The sequence below is a fragment of the Ceratotherium simum genome, chromosome 6 (genome assembly GCF_057802395.1).
Source record: "Ceratotherium simum simum isolate JZ-2026a chromosome 6, ASM5780239v1, whole genome shotgun sequence".
Classification (NCBI taxonomy): Eukaryota; Metazoa; Chordata; class Mammalia; order Perissodactyla; family Rhinocerotidae; genus Ceratotherium; species Ceratotherium simum.
Window position 1 is genome coordinate 24,362,942 of NC_141905.1, and position 27,179 is coordinate 24,390,120.

The window sequence follows — 27,179 nt, forward strand, 5'->3', positions numbered from 1 at the left end:
GCTGTCTTCCTAACTCACTGTTTGCTCCTCCTCTGTCTTTGTTGATTCCTCTTTTCACCCCTTAGCCTCGAACGCCCAAGGTTTGTTTCTTGGACCTCTCTGCTGCCATCCCTGTCCACGCTCCCTCCTGGGTTATCCCATCAAGTCTCGTTGCTTTAAATACTAAGCATATGCTGACAATTCCCAAATTATGTGTGCCCAACCTTACCCCTGAACTTCAGACCATATATCCAGCTGCCTGTCTGACATCTCCACTTGGGGGTCTGTAGGTACCTCAAGCATAGGTCGGCCAAACATGAGCTCATGATTCCTCACCTCCCTCCCCACGACTCTTCCTCCTGCAGGGTCCCCTGTCTCAGTGACAACCAACTCCATCCTTCCAGTTTCCAGGCCAAGAAACTTGGAGTCATCTGTCACATCTCTCTCTTTCCTAGTCCACGTTTAGTCTGTCATCGGATCCTTTCCAGTCTGCCTCCAAAATATCCTGCCCAACCAGCCAGTTCTCGCCAGCCCACTCTTTTCACCCTCGCCCAAGCCACCAGCACGGCTCCCTTGGATTATTGTGTTTGCTGTCTGACTGGTTGTTCTGCTTCCATCCTTCTCTACCTGTGGGCAGTATTCAGTGTAGCAGCCAGTGATCATATTAAAATGTTAGTCAGGGCCGGCCTGGTGGCACAGCGGTTAAGTATGCGTGCTCCGCTGCGGCGGCCTGGGGTTCACAGGTTTGGATCCCGGGCACGCACTGACGCACCGCTTGTCAAGCCGTGCTGTGATGGTGTCCCATATAGAAATAGAGGAAGATGGTCATGGATGTTAGCCCAGGGCCAGTCTTCCTCAGCAAAAAGAGAAGGATTGGCGTCAGATGTTAACTCAGGGCTAATCTTCCTCATACACACGAAAAAATTGTATGAAAAAAAATGTTAGACCTTGTCTCTCCTCTACTCTAAACCTTCCAGAGATTTCCACCTCACTCAGTAAAACTCAGCGTCCTCTCTATGGCCCACAAAGTTCTGCCTGAGTCAGCCCTGCTGTCCCTCTGACCTCATCTGCATCTCCTTCAGGTCATTCCACCTGAGCTACAGCCCTCCTTGCATGGTTTGACCCCACGGCCTTTGCACTCACTGTTCCTCTACCTGGAACAATCTTCCTCTAGTGCTCTGCACTTCCTTCAGGTCTTTGTTCAAATGTGACCTTCTCTGCGAGACCTCTCCTGACCACTGTACCACAGTAGCCACCTCTCCACTCCACCCTAGTCACCCTCCATTTTACTCTGATATATTTTTCTTCATGGCACTTATTAACTGATGCAACTTGCATTCGTTTATTGGTTTATTCCTCCACCCCCCACACTCATGTGAGCTCCATGAGGGCAAGGACTCTGTCTCATTCTCTGCCGCATCCCCAGTGCTCCTGGCACGGTGTTCACTAAGCATTTGGTGAATGCATGGGCTCTGTATTCCCTGGGGCAGAGATGCTCACCAAGGGGCTGTGTCTTGTGTGGAGCACCGTTACTCCATCTTTGCAGTGGGCTGACCGATGCCCATGTGTAGTGAGACTAGGAGAACGTGAGCGCAGGGCCTGCTGTGATGCCAAGCATACAGTGAGCACTTAGGCTTGTTCTGTTTGAATCAGAGAACGAGAGATCTGCAAGGGAGGCTGGGGACGGCTTGGAATGGCCACAGCTGGGCAGAATGGTGGAAGGGGAGAGGAGGCTTCCTTACCCTCAAGGTGTGGGGGACAAAGGCACAGGGCTGTATTCAGCTATTGGGAGGGGACGCTCATGTTTGAGGGTCAGGTAACAATGAGAGCTGGTGTCCCTGTGCCTGGCTCTGTCCGCAGGGCTTTACTTGTCTTGACTCATTTAGTCCTGATAACCCATCATTCTTCCTGTTTGATAAACCAGGAAATGACGTGCAGAAAGTAGAAGCAGCTTGCTCAAGGTCACACAGCTCATAAGTGGCAGGCCTGAGCCCAGGTGGTCTGGCCCACAGCCTGCACTTGTGCCAACGCCCTGTGATGGTGGAGGGCAGCACACTCCTCCCTTTCGAGGAGAGGGCCTCTTCCTCCTTTACTGAGTAGTGGAGAGGGAGTCCCAGTGGAGAGCGGGAGGGAGCCGGCGGTGCCAGCTGCCTTGCAGAGAGCTGCGTCCTGCGCGTCGTGACTTCTGGTGCTGGTCAACGTGTTCCGGGGCGGACGAGCCCACCATGGGAGTCCGGCTGCAGCATCGTGGAGGCTTGGCTGCCCCATGGTGCCCGTGCTGCCCTGGTTTCCTGTCCCATCTTGGTGTGTCCTCTCTGCTGCTATGCCAGGGGCGTGAGCTGTAGCGAGGGCAGCAGGGCAGGGACACTGTGGCCGTCCCCTCCTCCACTCCCTCATCTGTGTTCCTTGTCTTCGGGGTGCCCATCAGGCTCGGCCGTGTTCATTGATGATGAATGTGCCCCCCTATATCATTGCATTTTAGTAGAGACTCTTGAAGTTTGTCTCAGTCTCCTCCCTCATCCTCCCTCCCAGGGGGGCCACCAGACCCCGCTTTTGGCCTCCTCCTGTGCCTTCCAGGTTTCACCCCGCCCTACCAGGAGCTGACAGCGGAAAGCAGGGCCTGATTTGGTGGGGGAAAGGCAGAACTGAGAGGTGTTCCGACCTGGTGCGCAGGGTTGATGGTTGTGGTTCCCCCACTGCTCCCCCCTCTCCCCCCCCTCATAGTGGAGCTCAGCTCTCTGACAGGGAGACAGAACAAAGAGGGTGGCTCTCATCAGACGCAGCTTTGTGCTTATGCAGAGCCTCCAGGAGCCTTTCCCAGCTGATGGGGGGGAAGCTAGCTTTCTGACTGCTGATGGTTTTTATCTCTGGAAATTCAACAGACTTCCATCTTCCCTTCTCCACTTGCCAGGGGGAAGAAACCACTACAGTCCAACAGTTAGTGAGAGAGGGATTTTTACTTTAAAGATAGTGAATGATTAATTCTGGGCGTGTGTTTTGTTTCTCCTCCCTTCTCAGATTTTTGCCTTGGCATTTTTGGCGGGAGGTGGGGTGGATCACAGATGACAACACTGACATCTCAGGGCTTGCTCAGGATCAGGTGGGTCCGTTCCTTACTTTACAGATGCTCCCAGAGCCCCGCGAGGAGGGTTCAGGCGGGAGCGCAGCGCCCACAGGCGACCCCGACACCGCCTGGCACAGAGCTCACTCCCACGCCACCAGGGTAGCGCTCCAGTTACCTGGGAAGTGAACACCCCATTCACCTTTGAAAGACGGACTGCTGGTCCTTATCATGACCCCAAAAAGAGGGAATGAGGGCCGGCCCGGTGGCTTAGCGGTTAAGTGCGCGCGCTCCGCTGCTGGGGGCCCGGGTTTGGATCCCGGGCGCGCACGGATGCACCGCTTCTCCGGCCATGCTGAGGCCGCGTCCCACATACAGCAACTAGAAGAATGTGCAGCTATGACATACAACTATCTACTGGGGCTTTGGGGAAAAAATAAATAAAATAAAATTAAAATTAAAAAAAAAAAAGAACTTTAAAAAAAAAGGGGGAATGAGCGTCATTATTGTGATACTTTCGCAAGTTCATTATTCTTGTTCTAAAACTTTGCAGAGAGTACTACAGCTGTGTCTCAGTTGGGGAAAACTAATATTAAGCCTTAACTTACAAACCTGATACACTGAGGGGTGGATTATGCACCACCGGGGGTGAATCTTTGCCTGACCACGCTGTGTCGCCAGCCTCCCTGCGCATGTCAGGGGGACGGCGATGTTCCCACCCTGAGGTGGGCGTGTAGGGCGCACCAAGCAGGACTTCCTTGATTGATGCACCAGACTGCGGCTGTTCCACTCTGGGGCCACGGTCACCTCATACCTCCCTGAAATGGTAGGGCTTGTCAGCCTCCAAGTGTGGGTCTCAGGGTCCACAGCCTTGGCCTATTTTTTTTTTTTTTTTTTTTGCTGAGGAAGATTTGCCCTGGGCTAACATCTGTTGTCAATCTTCCTCTTTTTGCTTGAGGAACGTTAGCCCTGAGCTAACATCTGTGACAGTCTTCCTCTACTTTATATGTGGGACACCACCACAGTGTGGCTGGTGAGTGGTGAAGGTCTGTGCCCCGGATCCAAACCTGTGAACCCGGGCTGCCGAAGCAGAGCATGCAGAACTTGAACCACTTGGCCATGGGGCTGGGCCCTTGGGCTATGTTTTTTATTTTATTTTATTGAGGTCATAGTAGTTTATATCATTGTGAAATTTCAGTTGTACATTATTGTTTGTCAGTCACTATATATATGTGCCCCTTTACCCCTTATGCCCACCCCCCAACCCCCTTCCCCTCTGGTGACCACTAATCTGTTCTCTTTGTCCACGAGTTAGTTTATTTTCCACATATGAGTGGAATCATAGGGGTTTGTCTTTCTCTGTCTGGCTTATCTCACTTAAAATCATACCCTCAAGTTCCATCCATGTTGTGGCAAATGGGATGGTTTTGTCTTTTTTTATGGCTGAGTAGTATTCCATTGTGTGTGTGTGTGTGTGTGTGTGTGTGTGTGTGTGTGTACACACACACACCACATCTTCTTTATCCAGTCATCAGTTTATCGAGATGGGCACTTGGGTTGCTTCCATGTCTTGGCTATTGTGAATAATGCTTTGGGCTGTGTTTTTATTTTATTTATTTTTTTGTGAGGAAGATCAGCCCTGAGCTAACATCCATGCTAATCCTCCTCTTTTTGCTGAGGAAGACCGGCTCTGAGCTAACATCTATTGCCAATCCTCCTTTTTTTTTCCCCCCCAAAGCCCCAGTAGACAGTTGCACATCATAGTTGCACATCCTTCTAGTTGCTGTATGTGGGACGCAGCCTCAGCATGGCCGGACAGGCGGTGCGTCGGTGTGTGCCCAGGATCCGAACCCGGGCTGCCAGTAGAGGAGTGCGCGCACTCAACTGCTAAGCCACAGGGCCAGCCCCCAAGGGCCATGTTTTTAAAGGCAAGGAGGCTGAGGCCCTAGGGAGGGGCATGGCTGCACGGAACTGTGGTTCTGCAGGAGGGCTTCTTAGCAGCCAAAGGAGCCCACCCTCCCAGCACCTCCCGAGGTCCTCAGAAGCAGGGAAGGTGGCTCTGCAGGAGGTGGCCAGCGCATAGCACTTTTTGGTCTCTCACCTTCTTCCTCATCTCTGCAGCTCACGGAGTCCAGGGCCCTGGAGTGAGGGTACCCACGCCTGGGGACCTGCCTGTGCTCCCAGCAAGGGCATGGGCGTGGGGTGGGCAGGTTGCAGCGGTGCATGTCAGGGCTGTGAAGCCGTGGCTCCTCCCCATCTCTTCTTCCCACTTTTAGTCTCCACGCCTGGCTCACTCGCAGTGCCTGTCGAGTGTCCTCTTGGTGGGGGAGGAGGACAGGGAGAGGACAAGCCCACTCTTAGGGGATCCAGGCTGGGAGGCACTGGGCAGGGCTGGCTCTGCTCTGAGATTCTCACTTGCAAAGGGGAACAGGTTCTGCCCATGGCTTCTCCAGGCTGACCTGGCTTCTCAGGTGCTCGTCGTCCACCATCCTGTAGGGCCAGCTCCAGCTGCTTCCTCCGTGAAGTCTCCCCTGACTGCTAGACCTTTAGAGCCGGGCAACAGCGTTGTGTATAGGGATCAGGAGCACAGGCTTAGGGCTGCACTGCCTGGGTTTGTTTCCTGTTTGCCCCCTTAGTCACTCGCCCACGACCTTAAGCAAGTTACTTAATTTTTCTAACCCTTAAAGGTTTCCTCCCCTATAAATGGCCTGAAGACAACTCAGGGCTGATGTGGGATTAACTGAGACAGCACAAGCAGAGTGGTTAGCACATCCCAGCACTTAACAGTGCTCAGTGCCTGTTAGCTGCTGTTATTACCGTTAGTGGGGGCCATGCAGTCCAGCACTTCGTCATCATGGACTGTGCGACCTCGTCACTCTAGTACAGCTTTCAGTTTAGGTAATAGAGGATTGAGAATGACAGGTTGGAGGGTCTGGTGACCGTGATAGCAGCAGCTAACACTTAGAGCTGGCCGTGCCAGGTGCTGCTTTAAACCCCTTTCATATTAACTCAGGGCTGATCCTCTAGGAGGTAAGTTCTCCCTTTTATCCCATTTTACAGATAAGCACATGGAGGCGGGGGTGGCTGAGTGACGTACCTGAGGACACACAGCTGCTAAGTGGCAGAGTTGGGAGTTGAACCCAGGCAGGTTGGTGCCCTGCCGATATTCTAGTCATTGCTGCCTCGATTTACAGACGAGGGCCCCAGGCTCAGAGAGGGGAGGACCTGCCATGGAGTGTCACAGCAGGTGAGCACCCTCCTCAGCCCTGGCTTGTCTGCATCTACCAGACCTGGCTCAGTGCCTTGCAGGGCCCAGGCACGCGTCGGGAACCTGATGGACGCGTGCGAGTAGGAGAGTGAGTGGACGCCCTCAGTCATTCCCTTGCAACTGTGATTCCTCAGGTGTGAGCTAGGAGAGGGGACCAGGGTGGGGCAGGTGGCCTGGTGGCTTCCTCGCTGGGCCAGGCAGCACCTCCCTGCCACAGGCCTCAGGGAATACAGCTTGCCGCCTTCCTCCCCCTGCCCAGGTGCTGGGGAGGCATGGAGGTGGGGCATGTCCTCCCACAGCCAGAGCTGTCTCAGGTCACCAGAGCTGCGTCTCAGGTCACTGCACAGGCCAGCCTCTCCTGGCCCTCCTGGAGCACAGGGAGGACTCTGCGTGCTGGCTCAAGGCTGGAACAAGTCCCTTCAGCGTCGCGGGTTTCATGGGAAGGAAGTGTGAGTCACTGGGGCCTTTACAATCTCCAGGTGAATGGAGGGGTGTGTTGGGGATACTCTCCTGTCTCTCTTGTCCCCACAGGCTGTGGGAGGGGGCCTCAGAGGGCTGGGGCATTCCGTTACTGCTTGGGTGATTTTACTGGAAGTTCTTTTGAAGTGGTGTCCATGACCCAGTGGGGCTGAGTCACAGAGTAAACACAATTAGCCGGGGCCGCTGGGCTGTTGGGAAGGACGCAGACAATGGATGGCCCAGGCTGGTCCCAGAGAGTCTGCCTAGAGAGTGTGCCGGTGCTCTCCCAGGGCTTCTGCCATAGCTTCCGTTTGCGTCCCACCTGCTGGCTCCAGCCAGCTTTGGTGCCCTGCATTCATTCCAGCTGTGGACCACATACCCTGGGGGCTTGTTAGAAATGCAGGGTCTCAGGCCCCACCCTAATCTTCCCACTCAGAACCTGCAGTTTGACCAGATCCCCAGGTAACTGCTATGACAGTAAAGAACGCCTTGCGTCAGTCTCCGGTCCACACGTCCATGAAAACCTGGTCTCATGCTCTGCTCTCCTTTTCTGGAAAAGTTTCCAGATCATCCGACTTGCTCTGGGTCCCCTCAGGTCCTTTGCACAGGCTTTCCTGGGTTTGTGGGGAGTGTCCTGAGGCGGCAGTGTGCTGCTGGCCTGTGGGGGTGGATGGGGAGGGAGTCGGGGCAGTGCCAGGGCAGAGCTGGGCTACTTGGAGAGCCCATGTTAGTCCGGGCCGCTCTCTGGGGTGGAGCGTGTGCCTTAGGTTCCGGGGCAGGTGGGTGCAGAGGCCTTCAGGGGAGCTGCTGGGGGAAGAGTCTCCAACGTGGCCTGAGGCTGGGAGGGGCTGGGAAGTGTGCGCCGGGGCTCCTGTTGGCCTCCAGATTCGATTGTGAAACCCCAGAGGTAGATGACGCTTGACACCCGCCCCTCAGAAGCCACCAGCTTTGAAAGGACACTGCGTGACTTGGAGGAGAGTGACTCCTTTTGCCTTTTCCCGACAGTCCTGACCACACAGGCGTTTTAAGACAACAATAGATGCAGAGACAAAGCATGACCAAGACAATGTCGTCTTTGGGCCTTTTTTTTCCCCCTGAATGACGTCTAAGGCCCTGGGAACACTGTAAAAACTGGGCCCTGGCCAATTTTCATCGCTCCCTGCCGGCCCCACCCCCAGCTCCCAGGAGCTTTGCCGGCCAACTTGGGGGTGGTGGTGCCCAGAGATGCAGATAAAGATGTCATGCCGCCCCCGGGTCAGCCCCCAGAGCCCCGGCAGGACTTTAGGGACAGGGAAGAGGAACAGAACGTTGGTTGGCCAGTTGATTCCCCCAGCCGGGGAGGGGACGGGCGGAGAGAGAGAAGGGTGTCTGCCAAGATTAATTAACAGTGGAAACTCGCCATGGGGGAGGAGAGACAATTTGAAGGGGAAGGCAATTTACTGGAAGATGGGGCGCTGCTGATGCCAGTGAGAAAGAAGCAAGGCGATCCTCCAGGAGCGTCTGCGGAGCATGGGCTGCGGTGTTGTCACCAGGACTGGGTTGAGCTCAGAGATTTCGGAGGCGTGAGTGGGACAGTTTATTTGTGCCTGCTTTTCTGAGGAGGTGTCTTTTGAAAACAGTCCATCCACTCACCAGCCGGCTAGCCTTCCTTGCCCCCATAAAGGAAAAAAAACATTCAGAAAATGACGATTGAGCTCAGAAAATAGGCATTGTGTTGTGTTCTTGTCCTTTATGAGATATCAAGGGATTGCCTGAGTTGCATCTGAATGTTTCACAGTCCTTTTTTTTTGTGTGTGTGAGGAAGATCAGCCCTGAGCTAACATCCATGCCCATCTTCCTCCACTTTATATGGGACGTCGCCACAGCATGGCCTGACAAGCGGTGCGTAGGTGCGCGCCCGGGATCCGAACCTGCGAACCCCGGGCCGCCACAGCGAAGCGCGCGCACTTAACCGCTATGCCACTGGGCTGGCCCCCCACAGATCTTCAAGGAACACTTAACGTTTATATGGGAAGAAAGATGATTTGAGAAATTTGTGATGCTTATTATTTTGAGACAAAAGTGCAGAGATGCTGAATGGATAGCAAAATGAATCGTGTGGGTTGAACTTGGCATACAGGAGGTATTTTATGAACATTGGTTATTTATTTTTTAGTAGGATCAAGGAATTTCAGGGCTGAACCGGGTTTTCTGTTTCCATCTCCTTTCAAATGATGTGCCAGTCCCCGCTGTGATATCCCTGCCGGGTGCGCATGGGCCTCCCGTGAGGTGAAGGCGAGTGTTGGGGAGCCCCCTACCCCCAGGTCTGTTCAGACTGAGGCAGCGCTGACCATTGGGCCATCCTGACTCGTTTAGAGCTGCAGCATGTCCAGCATCTGCCTGCTGTTCCCAGTTCTGCTGCTGGAGGAGGCCATGTCGGATCAATTGTATCTGTTCTCACAGGCTTGTTTGAAGACAAAACCCCTGCCCACTCCCCTGGTCATCCTCTTCAGTTCACACTAAACACCCACAGGTTCTTCACAGTCTCAGAAAATTCCGTAACGAGGCTGTCGGTTCTTCCTGGCCACTGTCCTAGTTCTTGCCATTGCCAAAGTCCCTTTTTTCTTGTTTTCTCTTTTTTCTCTCTCCTTTCATGTGTCTTTTGGTGGGCACACCTGCTGGGTCATCTGCACCCTGGCTCTCTGCCCTCCATGTGTGATCTCCATCTCCTGCCCCCAAGTCTTCCCCTTCCCCTCGGGGTCTCTCCTGTCCCCCTGATGGTCTCCCCCCATCAGTTTCCCTCCTGCTCTCCCTCTCCCCTGTATATCTTCATCTTGTCATCTCTTTTCTTTCTCTTCTGAGGGTGTGCAGGTATAGAGTGTAGTCAAGAGTTGAGATGGGAGAGAACCCGTTAAATTTGGCCCCCACATTTCTGGTCCTGGAGCCCAGGATCTCATTAGTTCTTGGCGGCTTTCTGACACCAAAGCCCTAAGGCTTGTTCAAAGGCTTTATTGCAGAAATCCCATCTCGGGCTCACCCACTCTGCCCGGTACACACACCTCTTCAGTGTATAGTTCTTTTGGTTCCCAGAAGAAAACATTGCATTCCTCTCATTATCTTGTTTTATTTGACCCACCATCTCTGCATGTTGTGCTTTTTTTCCGACTCGCAATTTAGTCTGAGTTGGTTTGCCCTCCCTCTTCATTTTGTGTCACCCGTAGTCTTGATAAGCAAAGCACACTTTCTGTTTCCATTGATCAGTGGAAACTGGAATCGCTTAAATGGGATGGGGAAAGGACTTTACAAGCCGTCTGGTTGAACCTCTTCATTTTACAGACCAGGAAATAGAGTTCCAGAAACCTGAAGCAACTTGTTCAGCATCACCCAGTTACTTGCACGTGGATGAGAGCTGGCTTCAGAAACTGGGTTTCCTGACCCAGAGGTTTTTCCTGATGCCAAGAGGGTAACATGCTGGCTTTGAAAATATTTGAATTTAAACCAAACCACGGTGGGAGTGTATCCATAAGTAGGAGCTAACAACATTAAGTGTGAAAAAAAAAAAAAAAGCACGTGCTACTCCCTGGCTTTGGTGACAGTGTAATTGCTCATAATTTTATGAGTAATTTTTAGTAAAGTAACAGACACTGACTGAATTATTAAGGACTGAGCTCAAATACTATTAGAACTTTAGTGCAGAATAGTCAGACGAACAAATAGTTCATAGATGTTTAATTTATGCTCTGTTACCCTCTGCATGGAAGCCAGAATCATATTGATAAAAATCTGTAGGAAATCCCCAGACCCCACTTTAACCTGGGGCATGTTGCTCCCTTGCTAAGCCTTTCCCCAGATGTCCCAACAAGAAGCCAGCTGACTGACCCCAAGTTCCCCTCTGCCCTCACGTAGATCAGTCTCCAGAGCAGGGGTTGTCGGGAAGATGAGGCAGGAGGCCAGGCAGAAACACCGCAGACTGGACCCTGCTGACTGTACCTCCCCTGCCTGGCCCCTTGGATCTGATTTCTAGTCCCTGCTGCGATGTGGGCTCTCAGCCTGGTGTTGACTGAAGATCAGTTGGTCTGCCGTGGTTTGGGGTATAGACAAGAGACCCCTTTGGGGTTGGTAACAAATGGTCTCCCCTTCTGTCCGCAGGCTCCACCTACAGCGTCTTGTCCATTATGCCCTCAGACTCAGAAAGCAGCAGCTCCCTCAGCAGTGTGGGTGAGTACCACCTTCCCGGGCCCCCTTCTTCCTGGAGGACACTGGGTGGGTCAGGGTCTGGGTGTGAGCCAGGGCAGCCCTGGGTTCGTGGGATGGGAAGTTGGTCTTCACCTGTCAGATCATTCGTGGGGTCATCTTCTGTTGATTCCATTCACGTTTTTCTCTCATCGGTGATATGTCCTCTTAACGGAGGAGGGCAGAAGTCTGGCTCTGGGTTAGAAGGGAGGTGGGTGCTGGGGAGGCACCTGTTTTGCTGTTTCTTCACCTTGTCAGGGCATAGGACTTCTGAGTGAGCCCGTTGCCCCCTACCCAAGGCCCTAGGCTCGTCCATGAGACTGGCCCCTTTTGAGACTGTCCTTTCTAAACAGGAGCAGCCCACTGGGCAGTGTGTTGCCCTGGGGACAGGAGTAGCCAGTCCGTGCTAAAATGGATGTGTTTAGTGAAACCATTCCAAAACAGATGTGTGAGGCCGGCCCTGATTTCACTTCACTGAAGACGTCACTGGGACCAGACGTCCCAGGAAGGTTGTCTTAGTCTCCCAGGCTTCCCACACCTCTGTGGCCCACTCTCTGTGTTCCATGCCCTCTGTTTAATGCCCTTTGTGTGGTTTCTGATGTCTTGACCTCACCTTGGTGGATGGATACACCTTCAGTGTGAGTCCTGGAGGTTTTGAGTCAGAATGGCTCACAGAGATCATCTGGTCCAATTATTTTGTTTTCTTCCGTTTGGACAGATGGGGAAATTTACGCTCCGAGAGGGGAGTCTCATGCCAGAGATTCCAGAACTAGCCAGGGGCAGACCTTTCATGTGTTAATTTGACTGACACTTATAGAACACCACCAGTGTGCCAGAAGTGGGTTTGGGACGTAGTGGTGAATAGGCAGATGTGGTCCCTGGGCTTGTGGATCTTAGGGTCTATGGGGGAGACAGTTAAATGAGTGAGCACAATAAGTGAGGTCAGAGTGGTGAGAAGGGAAGGCAGGTACCAGTAGGGGGTACTGTGTTCATTGGCTAGGGCTACCATAACAAAGTGCCACAAACTGAGTGGCTTACACCACAGAAATTTATTCTCTCACAGTTCTGGAGGCCAGAAGTCTGAGATCACGGTGTCGGCAAGGCCGTGCCCCCTCTGAAGGCTCTGGGGAGGGGTCTGTTCCAGGCTCTCTCCTTGCTTCTGGTGGCATGCTGGCAATCTTTGACACTCCTTGGCTTGTAGATGCATCTCTGCCTCCATCTTCACATGATGTTCTCCCTGTGTGTCTGTCTCCAAATTTCCCCTTGTACAGAGGACACCAGTCCTATTGGTTTGGGGGCCCACCCTACTCCAGTATGTCTTAACTTGATCATCTGTAAAGACCATTTTTCCAAATAAGGTCACGTTCACATTTATTGGGGATTAGGACCTCAGCATCTTTTTGGGAGACACAGTCCCTCATCTTGTCCAGGGTTCGGGGAGGCCTCTTCTGGGACCACGATTCAGAGCGCCTGACAGTCTTTACCACTTCTTCCTGCCTGCTTTGGGTCCGTGAGACACATTGATTTTTTTTTTTTTTTTTTTTTAAAGATTTTATTTATTTATTTTTTTTACCCCCAAAGCCCCAGTAGATAGTTGCATGTCATAGCTGCACATCCTTCTAGTTGCTGTATGCGGGACGCAGCCTCAGCATGGCCGGAGAAGCGGTGCGTTGGTGCGCGCCCGGGATCCGAACCCCGGGCCGCCAGCAGCGGAGCGCGCTCACTTAACCGCTAAGCCACGGGGCCGGCCACATTGATTGAATGATGGGATTGTCCGAATTTTGGACCTTGGCCTGGCTTTCGGGAAGCGTGTGGCGTGGGGTGGGGCAGTCAGGATGAGGAGAGCAGTAAGGTGGGGCTTTGTAAAACCGTGAGCTGGTTGAGCCCTGACTGCACCTCTTGCCTCTCTCGTGCCTCCCCACCCTTTCCGGTCCCTGTGCCTCTTGGGAACAAGGTACAATAATCTACCTGATATCTGACAAACTCTTTCACACTGACACTTACAGCAGTACCTTTCCTAGGAGCATTTGCGTTTTAAAAAGGGGGCTCCAGAGAGAGGTGTTGCTTAAACCCCAGCGAGGGTTGTTAATGAGGAGTTTCAAGCCTGAGTAGAAAGTTCTTTCTTGTGCAGCTGGACCTTTGCCTACTCTGGAGGAAGCGTCGTGTCAGTGACCCACCATTTGGTTCTGCACATGTCTGAAGCTGGTTGGGCCCCTGGGATGGCGGGGTCAGCAGTGTCCCCAGATACTTGTTAGCAGACAGAGAGCAGTGTTCTGCTGTGCTCCCTGTAGCAGGCCGCGGTCAGCTCACTGTCTGTGCCCAGATCTTGGAAGCTGAAAGACCTGGTTGCATCCCTTCGGGTCAAACCCTCTTCAGGTTACCAGGAGCCGAGTTTGCTTCTCTTGCTCTTCTGCGTGCAGTTGACATTGCCCTTGGGGGTGTAGCCCCATCCTTCTGCCCGCCGACTTGAATGTCCTCGTGGCTGTATTGGCCAGGAGGCCTTTGGCTGCAGCTGTAGAAAATACCTGCGCCCACTGCCTTAAACGACAAGGAAATGTGTGATCTCACACAGGGAGAAGCGCCGAGCTTGGGCCAAGTGCACCGGGATGTGGCTCTGCGATCCTCTGTGTGGTCTACCCCCTCACGCTGATGGCAGGGCATCTGTAGCAGTTCCAGCCATCACATCGAGAGCTGACAGTGCCCAGGGCTGCAATGTCTGTTATGGGAGCCACTAACCACAGGTGGCTATTTAAATTCAAATGAGTTAAAATGAAATAAAATTCAAATCACTCATTTCAACAGTCACACTAGTCACATTTCAAGTGCTCCATAGCCACCTGTGGCTAGTGGCTACCATATTGGACAGAGCAGATTAAAGAACATCTCCATCATTACAAGTGGTCCAGAGGACGAAGAGGGGCATCTCCTCTGGTGTCTCGTTATGAGCAAAGAAGCCTTCCACAGAAGTCCCTCGGCTCAGTCTCCTCTCACTGACCACAACTGAGTCACTACTTGTGGTTCGTGCAGTGTGGTTCCTGGACCAGCAGCATCCAGGCACTTGTTAGAAATGCAGGTTCCCTGGGGCTGGCCTGGTGGCGCAAGCGGTTAAGTGTGCGCACTCCGCTGCGGCGGCCCAGGGTTCACTGGTTCGGATCCCAGGCACGCACCAATGCACTGCTTGTTGAGCCATGCTGTGGCGGCGTCCCATATAAAGGGGAGGAAGATAGGCATGGATGTTAGCCCAGCGCCAGTCTTCCTCAGCAAAAAGAGGAGGATTGGCAGATGTTAGCTCAGGACTGATCTTCCTCACACACACACAAAAAAAAAAGAAATGCAGGTGCCCGAGCTACATCAGATGCTCTAAGGGTGGGGCCCAGCATCCACACTTAACAGCCGTCCAGGTTTGAGATGGGCTAGCCTAACCTAATCCCTGACAAGAGAACTGAAATGTCTGTGGCTGGCTTGGACTAGCCCTTGGAGTGGGGTGAATTGGAGGTCAGCCACAGGACCACTGTGGCATCTCCTGGGGAATTCCTCCTGGCTCAGCCTCACCTAATGACAGGCACAGCCCTGCCTTCCCAGCCTTCACAGGTGCACCACAGCCCTGGCAGAGTGGAGCTGGTAAGTCAGGTGGAGACTGGCTGGGTTTGTTTGTTCATGGTTTTTCTCCATGAACCTGTAGAAAGGCAAGAGCAAGGCCTCATAATAAAAACACCACCTCCACTTTCTCACTTATATCTTCCTAGCAAAGAACATTTGGGAAAAGAACAGCAAGTTATATTCAGCATACGAGAAGATTGGTAGATGAAGCCTTGGGTATACAGCATTTTTTTTTTTTTTTTTGCTGAGGAAGGTTGGCCGTGAGCTAACATCTGTGCCAATCTTCTATTTTGTATACAAGACGCCGCCACGGCATGGCTTGACGAGCGGTGCATAGGTCCACACCCGGGATCCGAACCTGTGAACCGTGGGTTGCCGTAGCAGAGAGCGCAAACTTAATGACTATGCCACCAGGCTGGCCCCTATACAGCAGTTTCTAAGCGACAGCTAGTACCTGGCCAGCTCCCCTGGTTAGCGTTAGATCCCCAGGTGGTCTGTCCCTTTTCAGCTCTCCAGCTTGACCCTACTAATAACTCATCGCGCCTTTGCTAACTAACAGTCTTAAAGGTTGCAGTGTCTTTCTGCAGAGGCCTTTCCAGGCAGTTTTCATCAGCTAAGCGCATGTGGCTTCTTCAAGGCCTTCCTCCACCCAATGCTGCCTGTTAGTAAGTATCCTGCTCCCAGTGGGGAGGCCCCCCGGATCTGCCCAGGACATGCACGCTTGTTTCAGGCAGTCGATATTTTTTCCTCCCCATTCATCCTGACCTAATTTCTCAGGTGCCTTTTATTTCTCATCTTGGATAAATGGGAAGTTTTAAGGAGAAGAGATAATCTTAGGCAGCATTTATAAAATAAGCCTTAAATTTCATGCAAATTGAGATATCAGGAGAGATTTCTCATTAAGCAGAGAGGTCCCCTGGTTTGTTGTCAGGAGAAGGAGCTGGAGGGCTTCCTTTGTATCCCAGTGAAGGTTCCTTGAAAGTGCAGCTTGTGGTTGATAGAGGAAGGTCATCTGGAGGCATGCTGTCCCCTGACTCCCTGTGCCCTCTGACCCTTCCTTCTCTGCTCCTTTTGGGTCAGGCGCCTGTTTGCCCTCAGTTCATCAGACGAATGGGAGCACCTTCTGCTCTTGGAGCACGCGCTCAGTGCTCATAGGGATCACAGAGAGGCCTGGCCCCTGATCTTAGAGTCTGGCCAGGTGTCTCAGTCCATCCAGGCTGCTGTAACAATACCATACAAGACTGGGTGGCTTAGAAACAAAAATTTATTTCTCACAGTTCTGAGGCTGGGAAGTCCAACACCAAGGCAGTTCAGAGTCTGGTGGGGCCCACTTCCTGGTTCATAGACGGCATCTTCCGGCTGTAACCTCACATGGCAAAAGAAGGGAGAGAGCTCTCTGGGGTCCCTTTTATGAAGGGCACTAATCCTTTTCATGAGGGTGGAGCCCTCATGACCTAATCACCCCAAAAGCTCCGCCTCCTAATACCACACCTTGGGGGTTAGGATTTTAACATAGAAATTTTGGGGAGACAAACATTCAGACCCAGACCATAGCACCAGAGAGGTAAGTGACTGGCCATTCTGGCCTGTGTAAAACAGAAAGAAAGAAATAGCTCTGGGGAAGGAGCAGTTATTTCTGATGAGGGAGGTCAGAGTAAGTTTTGAGGAGGAGGTGGCCCTTGAGTTGGGCCTTCCAGGAATGGTACTCCAGACACAGGAGGAGGCAGGAAGCAGTAGGCCGTCATTGTGTGTCTTGGTTTGGGTTTCTTCGAAGTAAACCCTGAGTCAGGGATTTGAGAGCAAGTAGCTTATCTGGGAGGAGATCTGGGAGCTGGCAAGACCGCAGCTGCTGTGTTGGGATCTAACCTCCTTTCACTTTAACTCCTGGGAGGAGCTGAGCTGCGGGCCTGTACTGATCAGGGAGGGCATCCCCTTGGGCTTTCGTAGTTAGAGGAAGGGGCCCTCCCTGTGTTTCACCAATGGGTGATGCCTTTAAATGCAATGGCTACTGGACAGCCAATAAAACAAGCGAGAAAAAGTCACTCTGACCAGCAAATGCAACTTGGGTCTAGACCAGAGGTTCTGTAACTTTATCAGGCATCAGAATCACCCAGAGGGGAGTGCCAGCTTCACCACCAGGGTTTCTGATTCAGTAGGTCTGGGAGGGGCCTGATATGTGCATTTCTAACAAGTTCTCTCCTGAAGCTGGTTCAGGATGTGGAACTGCGTCTCTCCCAGTGGCTTTGCTCTCCTGGGCTGGAGGTGAGGATGGCTTGGGTTTGCTCACCGCTGCCTGTGATTGACCACGTTCTGCCGCTGCTTTGCTTCTCCCTGTCAGCCAGGGCCTGGAGGTGGCCAAGATGTTTACCTGGGCATCCCCACTCCACCTGACCACTTTTGGCCAGTGCCAGTTTTCTCCTTGGCTTCTGGCACCACAGGCCCACAGGGCTCTGAAGGAGAGTTGCGACCTGTCCAGCTGTAAATAAGATCGAGGGAGTGGCCCTCAGGGTCAGCTGGAGCGTGGTGAGGAGGGAGCTAAGGAAAAAGAGGCTTATGGCCAAGAAGACCACCCAGCTGCCAGGCTGCTTGCGAGCGTCAGTGGTCTATGGAGGTGGCTACACCAGCCAGGGCGACTGGGAGGAGGAGCCAGGACCCTTGTGATGGTGAAAGGGGCTCTGCTGCGGTTCTGCTCCTGTTCTCCCTCTCACACCAAGGCCTGTGCCAGCTGTCTTGGCATCTGCCAGCACCCCTTTTGGGGCCATTGTAGTCCAATCTAAATCCCTTACCCCCTGGATCCCATCCTGGACACCAAAAGGAAAAAGAAAACATGCCCTCTTCTCAAGTGTGTTCCAGATTTGGAAAGAGGAAGGAGGGAAGTCAGGGAGAGTGGACAGGCCGGCATTTGAATCCAAAGGAACAGCTGCATGGGGTAGGAGAACTGAGGGAAAGGCTTCTGGCGTTTTTGGGGACCACTCACTTGAAGTTAATTTTTATTTTCCTTGTTATTTAAAATGTTTCCTATAACTGCAGTGACTGAGGGAGTTGACAATCCATATCTCTTCACCAGTCACTCCTGGGATGATGGCTTCAGTTTAGGGCACCACAGGTTTTATTTTTAACTTAAAAAAAAATTTAAAAATCATATTCATCGAGGTATAAATTACATACAGTAAAATTTATCCTTTTTAGTGTATAGTTCAGTGAGTTTTGACAAACACATATGGTCATTTAACCACCACCACAATTAAGATACAGAACAGTTCCTTCACTCCCCAAAATTTCCTTCTGTGACTTTGTGGTCAGCTTTTCTTCCTTCCACCCCCAGTCCCTGGCAACCACTGATCTCTTTTCTGTCCCTATAGTTTTGTCTTTGCCCAAATGTCGTATAAATAGAATCATATAGTATGTAGCCTTTGAGTCTGGCTTCTTGTACTTAGCATAAGGCATTCGAGAGTCACCCACGCTCTTGTGTGTGTTGGTTAGTTGTTATCCGTAGTTCATTCCGTTTCATTGCTGAGTAGTATTCCATTGATGAGTGTAACACTGGTTTATCCATTCACCAGTTCTTATAAACAGTTGTGTGCTGGTTTTTGTGTGAATGTAAATTTTCATTTCTCGTGTGTAAATACCTAGGAGTGGGATTACTGGGTGGTATGGTACGTGCCTGTTTAATTTGATAAAGGACTGCCAAAGTGTTTTCTAAAGTGGTGTACCATTTCGTATTTCTACCAGCAATGTTTGAGAATTTCAGTTTCTCTGCATCTGTGCTAGCATTTGGTGGTGTCACTTTTTAATTTTAGCTATTCTGTAGAGCTAAAGGGACTTGGTAGTTGTCTTTAAATACTTGCAGGTTTGTTATGTGGAAGAGGAATTACAGTTGTACCTTATGGCCCTTAGGGGTAGATCTAGGGTCAGTGGGGGAGGTAGAGAGAGAGAGATTTGAACTCAGTACAGAGAGTAATTTTGTGAGGAGAGATTAGATAGGCTTTGCTATGTAGTGAGCTCCTTCAGTGCAGAGGAGGTCAAACAGTCTTGGTGGCTATTTGGGGGATTGCAAATAGGCACCTCCAGCATGGGCATCAGACACATGTCCAGAGGAAACCCCACCTGTCAGAGCCGGGTCAGTTACTGCCAATCAGATGACAACCATTTGGATGGGAGGACTGCATCATCTTCACGACGTCTTTCAACCCTGAGATGCAAGCAAAAAGAGAAAAACTGTATTTTTAGTTGAATGGGGATGGAGAGGATTTGCTATTAGTCTGGAACTTCTTGGCTTAGCACATCTTGGGATTCTTCTTGAGGTCCCCTGTGGCCCTCCTCCACCCTCCACCTTCCTCATTGTGAAAGGACAGGGGCATCCAGGCAGTATTTTCCCCTAAGTCAGAGAGCCTGCCGTTGATGGATTCTCAGGCTGGCCTGGCCACACTTGTATGTTTCACGTATGCTCAAACCTTTGGGGCAGGGGAAGGGCAATGGAAGACCACGCCTGTCAAGAGGCGGTGTAGCAAAGTGGTTGAGGCCCCAGGTCTGGAGTTAGAGCCGAGTTTGCATGGGGGTCCACCGTTTTCCTAGCTGTGCATTCTTTCTGGACATCAGTTTGTCACGGGGTGATCAAAGCAGATAGTGGGGAGGGTGCCGCGGGGGTGAATGAGGTGAAGACAGAGCGCATTTAGCACAGAACCCAGCTCCTAGGTCGTGCTGGGCGAATGTCAGCACTCATGTTGTTGGCAGCGTGATCGGCTGCCCCCAGGTCCTCATGGCTGCAGAGCCTGTGGCCTCATCCCTCTGGAGCCTGAGACGGGAGGCCGTGGCTGGGGTGGTGACAAGTCTCATGACCCCTACTTCTGTCCTGCTTCTGCTCCTCTCTTCAGCTTCCGGGAAAGCCAAGGGATGCATCTTTCTGTTGCCTCCTTTGTAAAATTGGGAGAAAATTCCGTATCTCCCTGGAGGCAGGTTGCTGGGCCTGGTGGTGCTTTTCAGTTCTGAAACTCAAGATCTGCTGTTTCTCTGATACTTCTTGGACTTGATTATAGCACAGAGCAGCCGTTCTGGAAGCATGGTCTGGTGCCCCTGAGGTCCTTTCAGGGGGCGGTGAGGTCAAACTGTTTCCATAACGATGCTAAGATGTCACTTGCCTTTTCCACTCTTGTCCTCACACAGACTCCACTGTAGAGTGGAGTTTTCTAAAGCTTCCATCCATGGTGGGTGATTTTGCCCAGATGTGAGACTCTAGCTGTCTGTATTAAGCCAGATATCAGACAGCATTATAAAGATGCAAAGCAATATCACTCTTCTCATTGCAGTTTTTGTTTTGTAATGGAAAGGGTAGTTAATTTTCCATAAAAAAAAATCGGTGAATATGTAATGGGTTTTTGGTTATTTTAAAATTAGTAGATGTATAAAAATTCTCTCTTAGTGTTACTTTCTAATCTGGTAGATATTGTTAGGTAGATATAACTCGTATAAGCAGAAGCTCTTTTTGGAGTCCTCAGTCATTTTTAAGAGTGTGAAGAGGTCTGAAGATCAAAAAGTTTGTGAACTTTTAGGTTAGTGTGAACTTAAGACGTTGGGCTCTGGGGTCAGGGAGGTCGAGGGAGGAGGTGGAGGGAGGTTCAGACCCCAGTGCTGTCGTTTCCTGGCGCCGTGACCTGGACGCGTTGTTATAGCTGATAAGGTTTTGTTTCCTGATCTGTGAAGTGGGAATAACAGTAGTGTCTTCCTTAAGGGGACTGAATGGGATAATGGATGAAAACCATTTCAGAAACGGCCAGGCAGGAAGGAAGCGTTGTCATTTGGGAGGCAGCGAGGCACGGCGGCGAAGAGCATGTGCTCTGAATCCAGGCGCCCAGGCTCTCCTCCCAGGCACCACTTGCCATTTGTGCAAGTTTGGGTCGATTACCTAACCTTGCTGGGCCTCAGTTTCCTCACCTGTGAAATGGAGATGATAACATTCGTCCTCACCGCTGGAGTTGTTGGGAAGCTTAAATTTATGCCTGGGACATCTGTGGTGGCTGCTGTTGTGTGGGTTGGTCGTGACTGTGAACATTGAAATCCTCCTTTCCTGGGTGCTCTTTGAATCTTTTCATCCCACTGTCTTGGGTTTGTCAGTCCTCCACAGATAAATCTCCCCCTGGAGTTGGTTAGAAGGTGAGTCATAGGCACCTCCATAACGGGCGTCAGACACACGTCCAGAGGAAGCCCCACGTGGCAGAGCCGGGTCAGTTACTGCAAATCAGATGACTGTGTAGAACTGGCCCTGGGCTAAACCTCATGCAAGTGACTTCATTTGCCAGAGGGGGAGGAAGTTACCCAGCCCATGCGGAGCTGTAACCAGCCTATTTTTCAAAACTCCAGGGGGTAGGGATGAGGATCCGGGGTCTTTTGGGGAAAGGCGAGAAGTAGAAGTTCTACTGAGTTCTACTCAGGCTGTGGAGTAGAACCACGTGGGAGGGGAGATGCTCGTGGAAATGCTGGTCCCAGGTCCCACCTTAGAGGACATCTGGCCTGGAGCACAGGATCCTGGTCGTTATGGTGGTGGTGGTTTTAAAATAACGTGCACTTCAGGGGGTACTGGTTCAGGTGGTTGGGGTACCAAGTCTGGATAATGCTGAGCTGAGAGCTTGAGGCTCCTGCCTCAGACCATGGTCTAGCTTGTCACCCACAGTGTCAAACTCTGCAAACTCCACTTCTGGATGACGCAGGGCCACACCTGAGTGCCTGTCTTGGAGGACACTTGGTTTGAACAAGCAGTCAGCCATCAAGGATCAGCTGGGGGGTGGTGGTCAAGGTGGCACAGTGTCAGAAGACGTGTATCTTGCCTTTGCACATTCTAGGGCGCCTGAGGAGACAGATACTGTGTGCTTGGGGTGAGTCAGCCTTCCAGATCACATTCATAAAGTGGGATGGCTGCTGTGGGTTCCTCTGACCCCACCAAGGATCTCTGAGGGTCAGAGATCTCAGGTGAACGTATGGACAGTTAAATATAAAAGCACCATGGAGTCATCTGATTTTCCTGGGCATTTGAGAGAGGTGCTTTCTTCTTAGAAACAGCTTTGGATCTTGTCAGAGGTGCTGGCGCTGGCCGCTGTTCCTTAGTAATAGCATAAGGCATGGCGTTCCCTTCAGGACACTTTTAGTCCTGGGGACAAGTGAGGAGGGCCTGGTGTGGGCTGGGCAGCCAGAGGCCCCAGGACTTAGCTGCATCACATCACGCTTACCTAGGCCGTGGACGCCTCTCCCTGACAGCTTCCTCCAAGCCCGCACACCTGGAATGGTTAGGCAGGTCCTTCAGGCAGTTGCATGGCTTGGAAACAGGAGCTGTGCAGAGCGTCCAGCCCTGGTCAGGGGAGGACGGGGACACAGCCCTTGGGCCGCAGCCTTGGAGCTGGCTACCTCAGTCCCCAGGAGCTTCTCTGGGTTCCAACTGTCCCTTCCTCCTCAGGCCATGTCTTCTGTTAGCTTGGGGCTCAGGTTGGCCTCCCCATGCCCAGGGGTGGGTGATAGCCACTTTTTTTGGACTAGGCAAGGATGTGAGGATTAGGACCACAACAATTCATCCTGGAGGTGTCGAAGCCGGGCTGGGAAGAGAGTGGAGGTCTTCAACCAGGCCCAGGAGAGGGGGTGGGTGAGTGCCTGGGCTCAGGTCTCAGTTCTACCTCTTACTCTCTGACTTGGTGTTGTCATCTGTGAAAGGGGGATGCTAACTGGACTCCCTGCTAGGGCTGTTGGGAGTAGCTTATGCAAGCCAAGTGCTCAGAACAGTGCCTGCTCCTGGTGAGTGCTGTGTACATGTGAGTTCACTTTATTGTTTTCTTCCTGCCAGGCACCACCGGGAAGGCGCCATCTCCGCCGCCCCTCCTCACCGACCGGCAAGTGAATGAGAAGGTGGAGAACCTCTCCATCCAGCTGCGGCTCATGACCCGAGAGAGGAATGAATTGCGCAAGCGCCTGGCCTTCGCGACTCACGGGACGACCTTTGACAAGAGGTAGTGATCGGCCTGCCCTCTGCCCAGCACTCACCACTTTGTCAGTGGGCCAGGGTTATTATCCTGACGCATCACCATCCCCTGCCCCACAGAGGGTCCTTAGCTCCCAGGGGTCTGTGCTGCACTGCCTGGGTGTCCCCTTGTGCCACCTCACATTGAAACACTCTCCCTGTGGGGCTGGGGGGAGGGGGCGCAGGCTTGTTGCTTCCTCCAAATCATAATTGGAGCCCATGGCCTGAATCACATGACTTGGGGATTCAGAGGAGTTGCGAGTGTGTGTCCATCATACATTTGGCCCTTGACAGTGCTGTGCTCGTGTGTGTGCACGCACACACCTGTGTGGCAGAAGAGCCTGGGGTCAGCCTCCCAGCCTTCCTGTTCGCCTTGTAGATGATGCTGTGGTGGGTGGTCTTGGCGGCAGCTGGAGGGACCTGGTACCACTTTGGTGCCTCCCCATTGGTTGGTTGGATGGCCTTGAGCTCGTCACTGCCCCCTTCCAGGCCTCTGCTTTCCAGCCCCAGGACAATGTGCTCCCCTCTTGATCTCCTGTCTGCTGCTGTGTGCACCCCCCGCCCTATTAGAGATAGTCATCCCGTTGCTGAGCCCTTGGCGGGTCCACACGTGTGTGTCTGTCTGTGTGTGCGTCTGCATGTGTACGTGCACGACTCTCCCAGAAGACCCCGGCCTGCCTCCCGTTGGGTGGATCTTTATGTGGTTTGTAAACACATTAATTGTACCCTGCCATGTTTGCATTTTAGGAAGGGTATATTCTACCTGCCTTCTTTGTTGTTTTCAAGAAAATATTTGATTGCTTCTTTTGTTGGACTTGAGAGGTAGATACCAGGGAAGAGCGTCCCATGGGGTGGGGCAGAGGGAGAGCCTTTACCCCCTTGCATGATCCAGGAGGGCTTCCTGGAGGAGGAGGAGGAACACAGAGCAGTTTATCCTTCTGGGAGATGCTGGTAGGGGTCCTGAGGGTAGGGGAACTGGTTTAACGTTTTTCCTTTAGGAGCATCAAGGGTGTGCACCTTGTCCCAAGGAAGGTTCCTCTAGGGGTGATGTCAGGGCTGCAAAGCCTGCTCCTTGAGGCTGCTTTTATGGGAATGTGCCCCACAGTCACACAGCACAAAGGCAGGGCCAGTGAAGACGCGGTGTGCGAGAGCGCACACTGTCCGTGGCTGCTTTCATGCTACCCAGGCGGAGTGGGTGGTCGCACAGAGACTGTATGGCCGGCAAAGCCTGAAGTACTTACTGTCTGGCCCTTTACAGACAAAGGTTGCTGACGCCTGCTCTAGAGCAAGGGTTCTCAAACTCAAGCATGCACTGGAATCTCCTGGAGGGCTTGCTGTTGAAGCACAGATTGCTAGTTAGCCCTCCCTCCCTCCCAAGTGCTGATTCAGGAGGGCTGGGGCTGGCCTGACAATTTGCATTTCTAACAGGTTCCCAGGTGATCCCAGTGCTACAGGTCTGGGAACCCCACTTTAAACTCTTTTTTTTTAAATTTATTCTTCCCCCAAAGCCCCAGTAGATAGTCGTATGTCATAGCTGCACATCCTTCTAGTTGCTGTATGTGGGACGCGGCCTCAGCATGGTCGGAGAAGCAGTGTGTTGGTGTGCACCCGGGATCTGAACCCAGGCTGCCAGTAGCGGAGCACGCGCGCTTAACCGCTAAGCCATGGGGCCGGCCCATGGGAACCCCACTTTGAGAACCATGACTGCTGCCGGCCACTATTCTCAACTTTGGCTATGCATTGGGATCCCCTGGGGAGTTTAAAAGAAAAATCCTGATGTCTGAGTCCTACCCCTAGGGATGGCTGATGTAATTGGTCTGGGTGTTGGTGTTTTAATGTGTCCCCAAGATTGAGAATCACTCAGTCAGGAGAGGAGAGGAGCAGGAGAGAAGAGGATGGTGATGATTTGGAGGAGAGGTTGTTGGGAGAGGAGCAGCTTCCTCACAGGTGTTTGGTGCATGCACTGTGTGTGCAGGCCTGTCACATGGTCTTCTGGAAGCTCCTAGAGAATAAGACAGCACCTTCTCAGCTCTCCAGGCCAATGCAGGGAGCTCAGGCAACCAAAGCTCTTCCATTCTGGGGGTTCTGGTTCTGTCAGTCTGGGTGTGGCCAGGACACCTGAGCTTAACAAGCACCCGGGTGGTTGTGGTGCATAGGAGCCAGCATTTGGGGACCACTGGGCGGGAGTGACCCAGGATATGGCTTCTTGGGGGAGAGACGTTCCTTGTCAGTGTGATCCTGGGGCCTCTGTTCATGGGGCTGTTTGCCGTCTGGGCCAGGCCCTACCACAGGCTGAATCCCGACTACGAGAGGCTGAAGATCCAGTGTGTGCGGGCCATGTCGGACCTGCAGAGCCTGCAGAACCAGCACACCAACGCCTTGAAGAGGTGTGAAGAGGTGGCCAAGGAGACCGACTTCTACCAGTGAGTGGGGCCTGCCTGGCAAGGGCTCCCAGTACCCACTGAGTGGCTGCCTCTTGCCTTTCTTTATTTCTGGACTTGGAGCCAGGGGTTCTGGTTCTAGTCCTGCCCCTGCCACGTAGCAAGCACTGGGCCTTCAGCAAGTGGCTTTGTGTCTTGGGCCTCAGTTTTCCTAAGTGCAAAGAGAGGCTGTTAACCCTTCACTCCATCAACTGCCAGCTTCGGGAGCTGATAGGTAGGAAAGTCATTGAAAACATGAGGCGGTAGGCCAGGCAGATCACCGGGCTTCAGGGTCACCGTCTGGGGGCTTTGCTGCACCTCCTGGCCACATGAGAGACAGATGGGGCCTGTTCCCTTTTGGTCTCCTGGTGCCCTTCTGAGCGTATGTGCCTGCCCAGCTGCTGATGTTTGCCCAGGCCTCAGTACTTGGAGGTGCCAGGTCTATACCAGGTAGGAGCTTATCCCTTTTTTTTTTTTTTTTTTTTTTGTATATATAACTTTTTTGGTGTCAGGTTTTTAAAAAGTGGTTTGGGTCCTTCTGGCATTTGGCTGACCGCAGGCTTTGTCCTGCCTCTGAGTGCTGCCGACCTGGCTGCTGTTGGCTCCCATCTGGTGTGTTGGGAGTATTGAGACCTGGAGGGGATGGTGATGATTTGCGGGGGAGGTTGGAGGCTGGCTGGGACTCACTGTGTGTGGGGTGATTTCAGCACACTCCACAGCCGGCTCCTCAGCGACCAGACCCAGCTGAAGGATGACGTGGACATGCTGCGACGGGAGAACGGGCAGCTGCTGCGGGAACGTAACCTGCTGCAGCAGTCGTGGGAGGACATGAAGCGGCTCCACGAGGAGGACCAGAAGGAGATTGGTGACCTCCGGGCCCAGCAGCAGCAGGTAGAGCCGGGTCGGGCAGCTGGGGGCAGACCTAGGTCGGTCATCCATCCATCCACCCAGCATCCACCCGTTCACCCACCCACCCACCGTCCACCTGGTCCAGTATTTCTGGAGTGTCCACTTCGTGTGAGGCGCTGGGATATCTGAGCAGACGCTCAGCCCTTGCTCTCCTGGACTCGGCAGTCCAGTGGGGGAGACAGATGTTAATCAAATAATCACACATATCTCTGTGTCATCAGAGGGCTACCAAAGAGGAGGTGCTGTGCAGTGTGTCATAGGAACTCGACTTAGTCTGGGGGCTCAAGGGTCTGTAGCTTCTTTCCTTTGTATGGATCACGTGAGATCAGATGGAGAGAATCTTGGAAGTATGAAAGCCCTGTGCCAGTACGAGATAGAGCGTCGTCATCATTATTTGGGGTTGGAGTGTGGCCTGTTGCTCTTGCTGTCCTCTGCATCCAAGTGAGTTCTTGGCTTTGCCCAGCTCTTGCTTCACATTGACAAAGGCGTGAGGAGCAGGCCAGTCAGAACACTGGCTTGCTGTGAGTGATGTTGGCCAGTTCTTCCACTCTCATAGCTTACGATCCAGAACTGCCTGGGCTGCCCAGGGATGTGGCAGGTGACATGTTCTGTGTCTGTAGACGGTTGGAGGTTTGGGGTTGGAAGGCAATCCCAGGAAGAGGCGGAGTGCCCTCCGAGCCCTGCAGCATAGGTCTGATAAGCAGAGAACCCCTCTCCATCAGAATCATTTATGGTTCTCTGAGTTAAAGCAGGACTGTTGGGGCTTGCTTGACACAAAGCTGGTATGTAACAGTGTGAACTCATCTGATAATTTAGCATGACATTATCTTCATTGCTTTATTTTCATTTACAATTAAAATTTCTTAATTGTGAAACTGTTTCAAACTTACAGAAGAGTTGTAACTACAGTGCACAGAATTTTTTTCCCCTGTGATCATGTAAGAGTAAGTTGCCCGCCTGATGCCCCATCCCCTAAACACGCTAATGTGTACTTCTTACAAACAAGGATGTTCTCCTCTATAACAGTAATATAAACATCAACAGGGCCGGCTCCGTGGCTTAGCGGTTAAGTGCGCGCGCTCTGATGCTGGCGGCCCGGGTTCGGATCCCGGGCAAGCCCCAAGGCGCCACTTCTCCGTCCAATGCGAGGCCGGGTCCCACGTGCAGCAACTAGAAGGATGTGAACCTGTGACATACAGCTATCTACTGGGGCTTTGGGGGGAAAAAATGAATAAATAAAATCTTTAAACATCAACAGAAGGAAGTTAACGT

General features: G+C 52.3%; 1 protein-coding gene across 4 annotated transcripts in view; it reads left to right on the forward strand.

Moving 5' to 3' along the window:
• The window catches only part of DLG5 (discs large MAGUK scaffold protein 5), a 136,247-nt gene that overhangs the window by 41,492 nt on the left and 67,576 nt on the right, over nt 1–27,179 (forward strand). For 3 of the 4 annotated variants that reach the window (XR_015552452.1, XM_087431989.1, XM_004426900.3), the window contains exons 2-5: nt 10,896–10,964; nt 22,405–22,567; nt 24,858–25,001; nt 25,706–25,889. Coding sequence is in view for 3 of the 4 variants with exons in the window: in XM_087431989.1 (XP_087288115.1) it covers nt 10,896–10,964; nt 22,405–22,567; nt 24,858–25,001; nt 25,706–25,889 (560 nt within the window). In the remaining variant the exon portion in view is untranslated. The remainder of the gene's footprint in view (nt 1–10,895; nt 10,965–22,404; nt 22,568–24,857; nt 25,002–25,705; nt 25,890–27,179) is intronic. The other variant, XM_087431990.1, reaches the window with a different exon arrangement.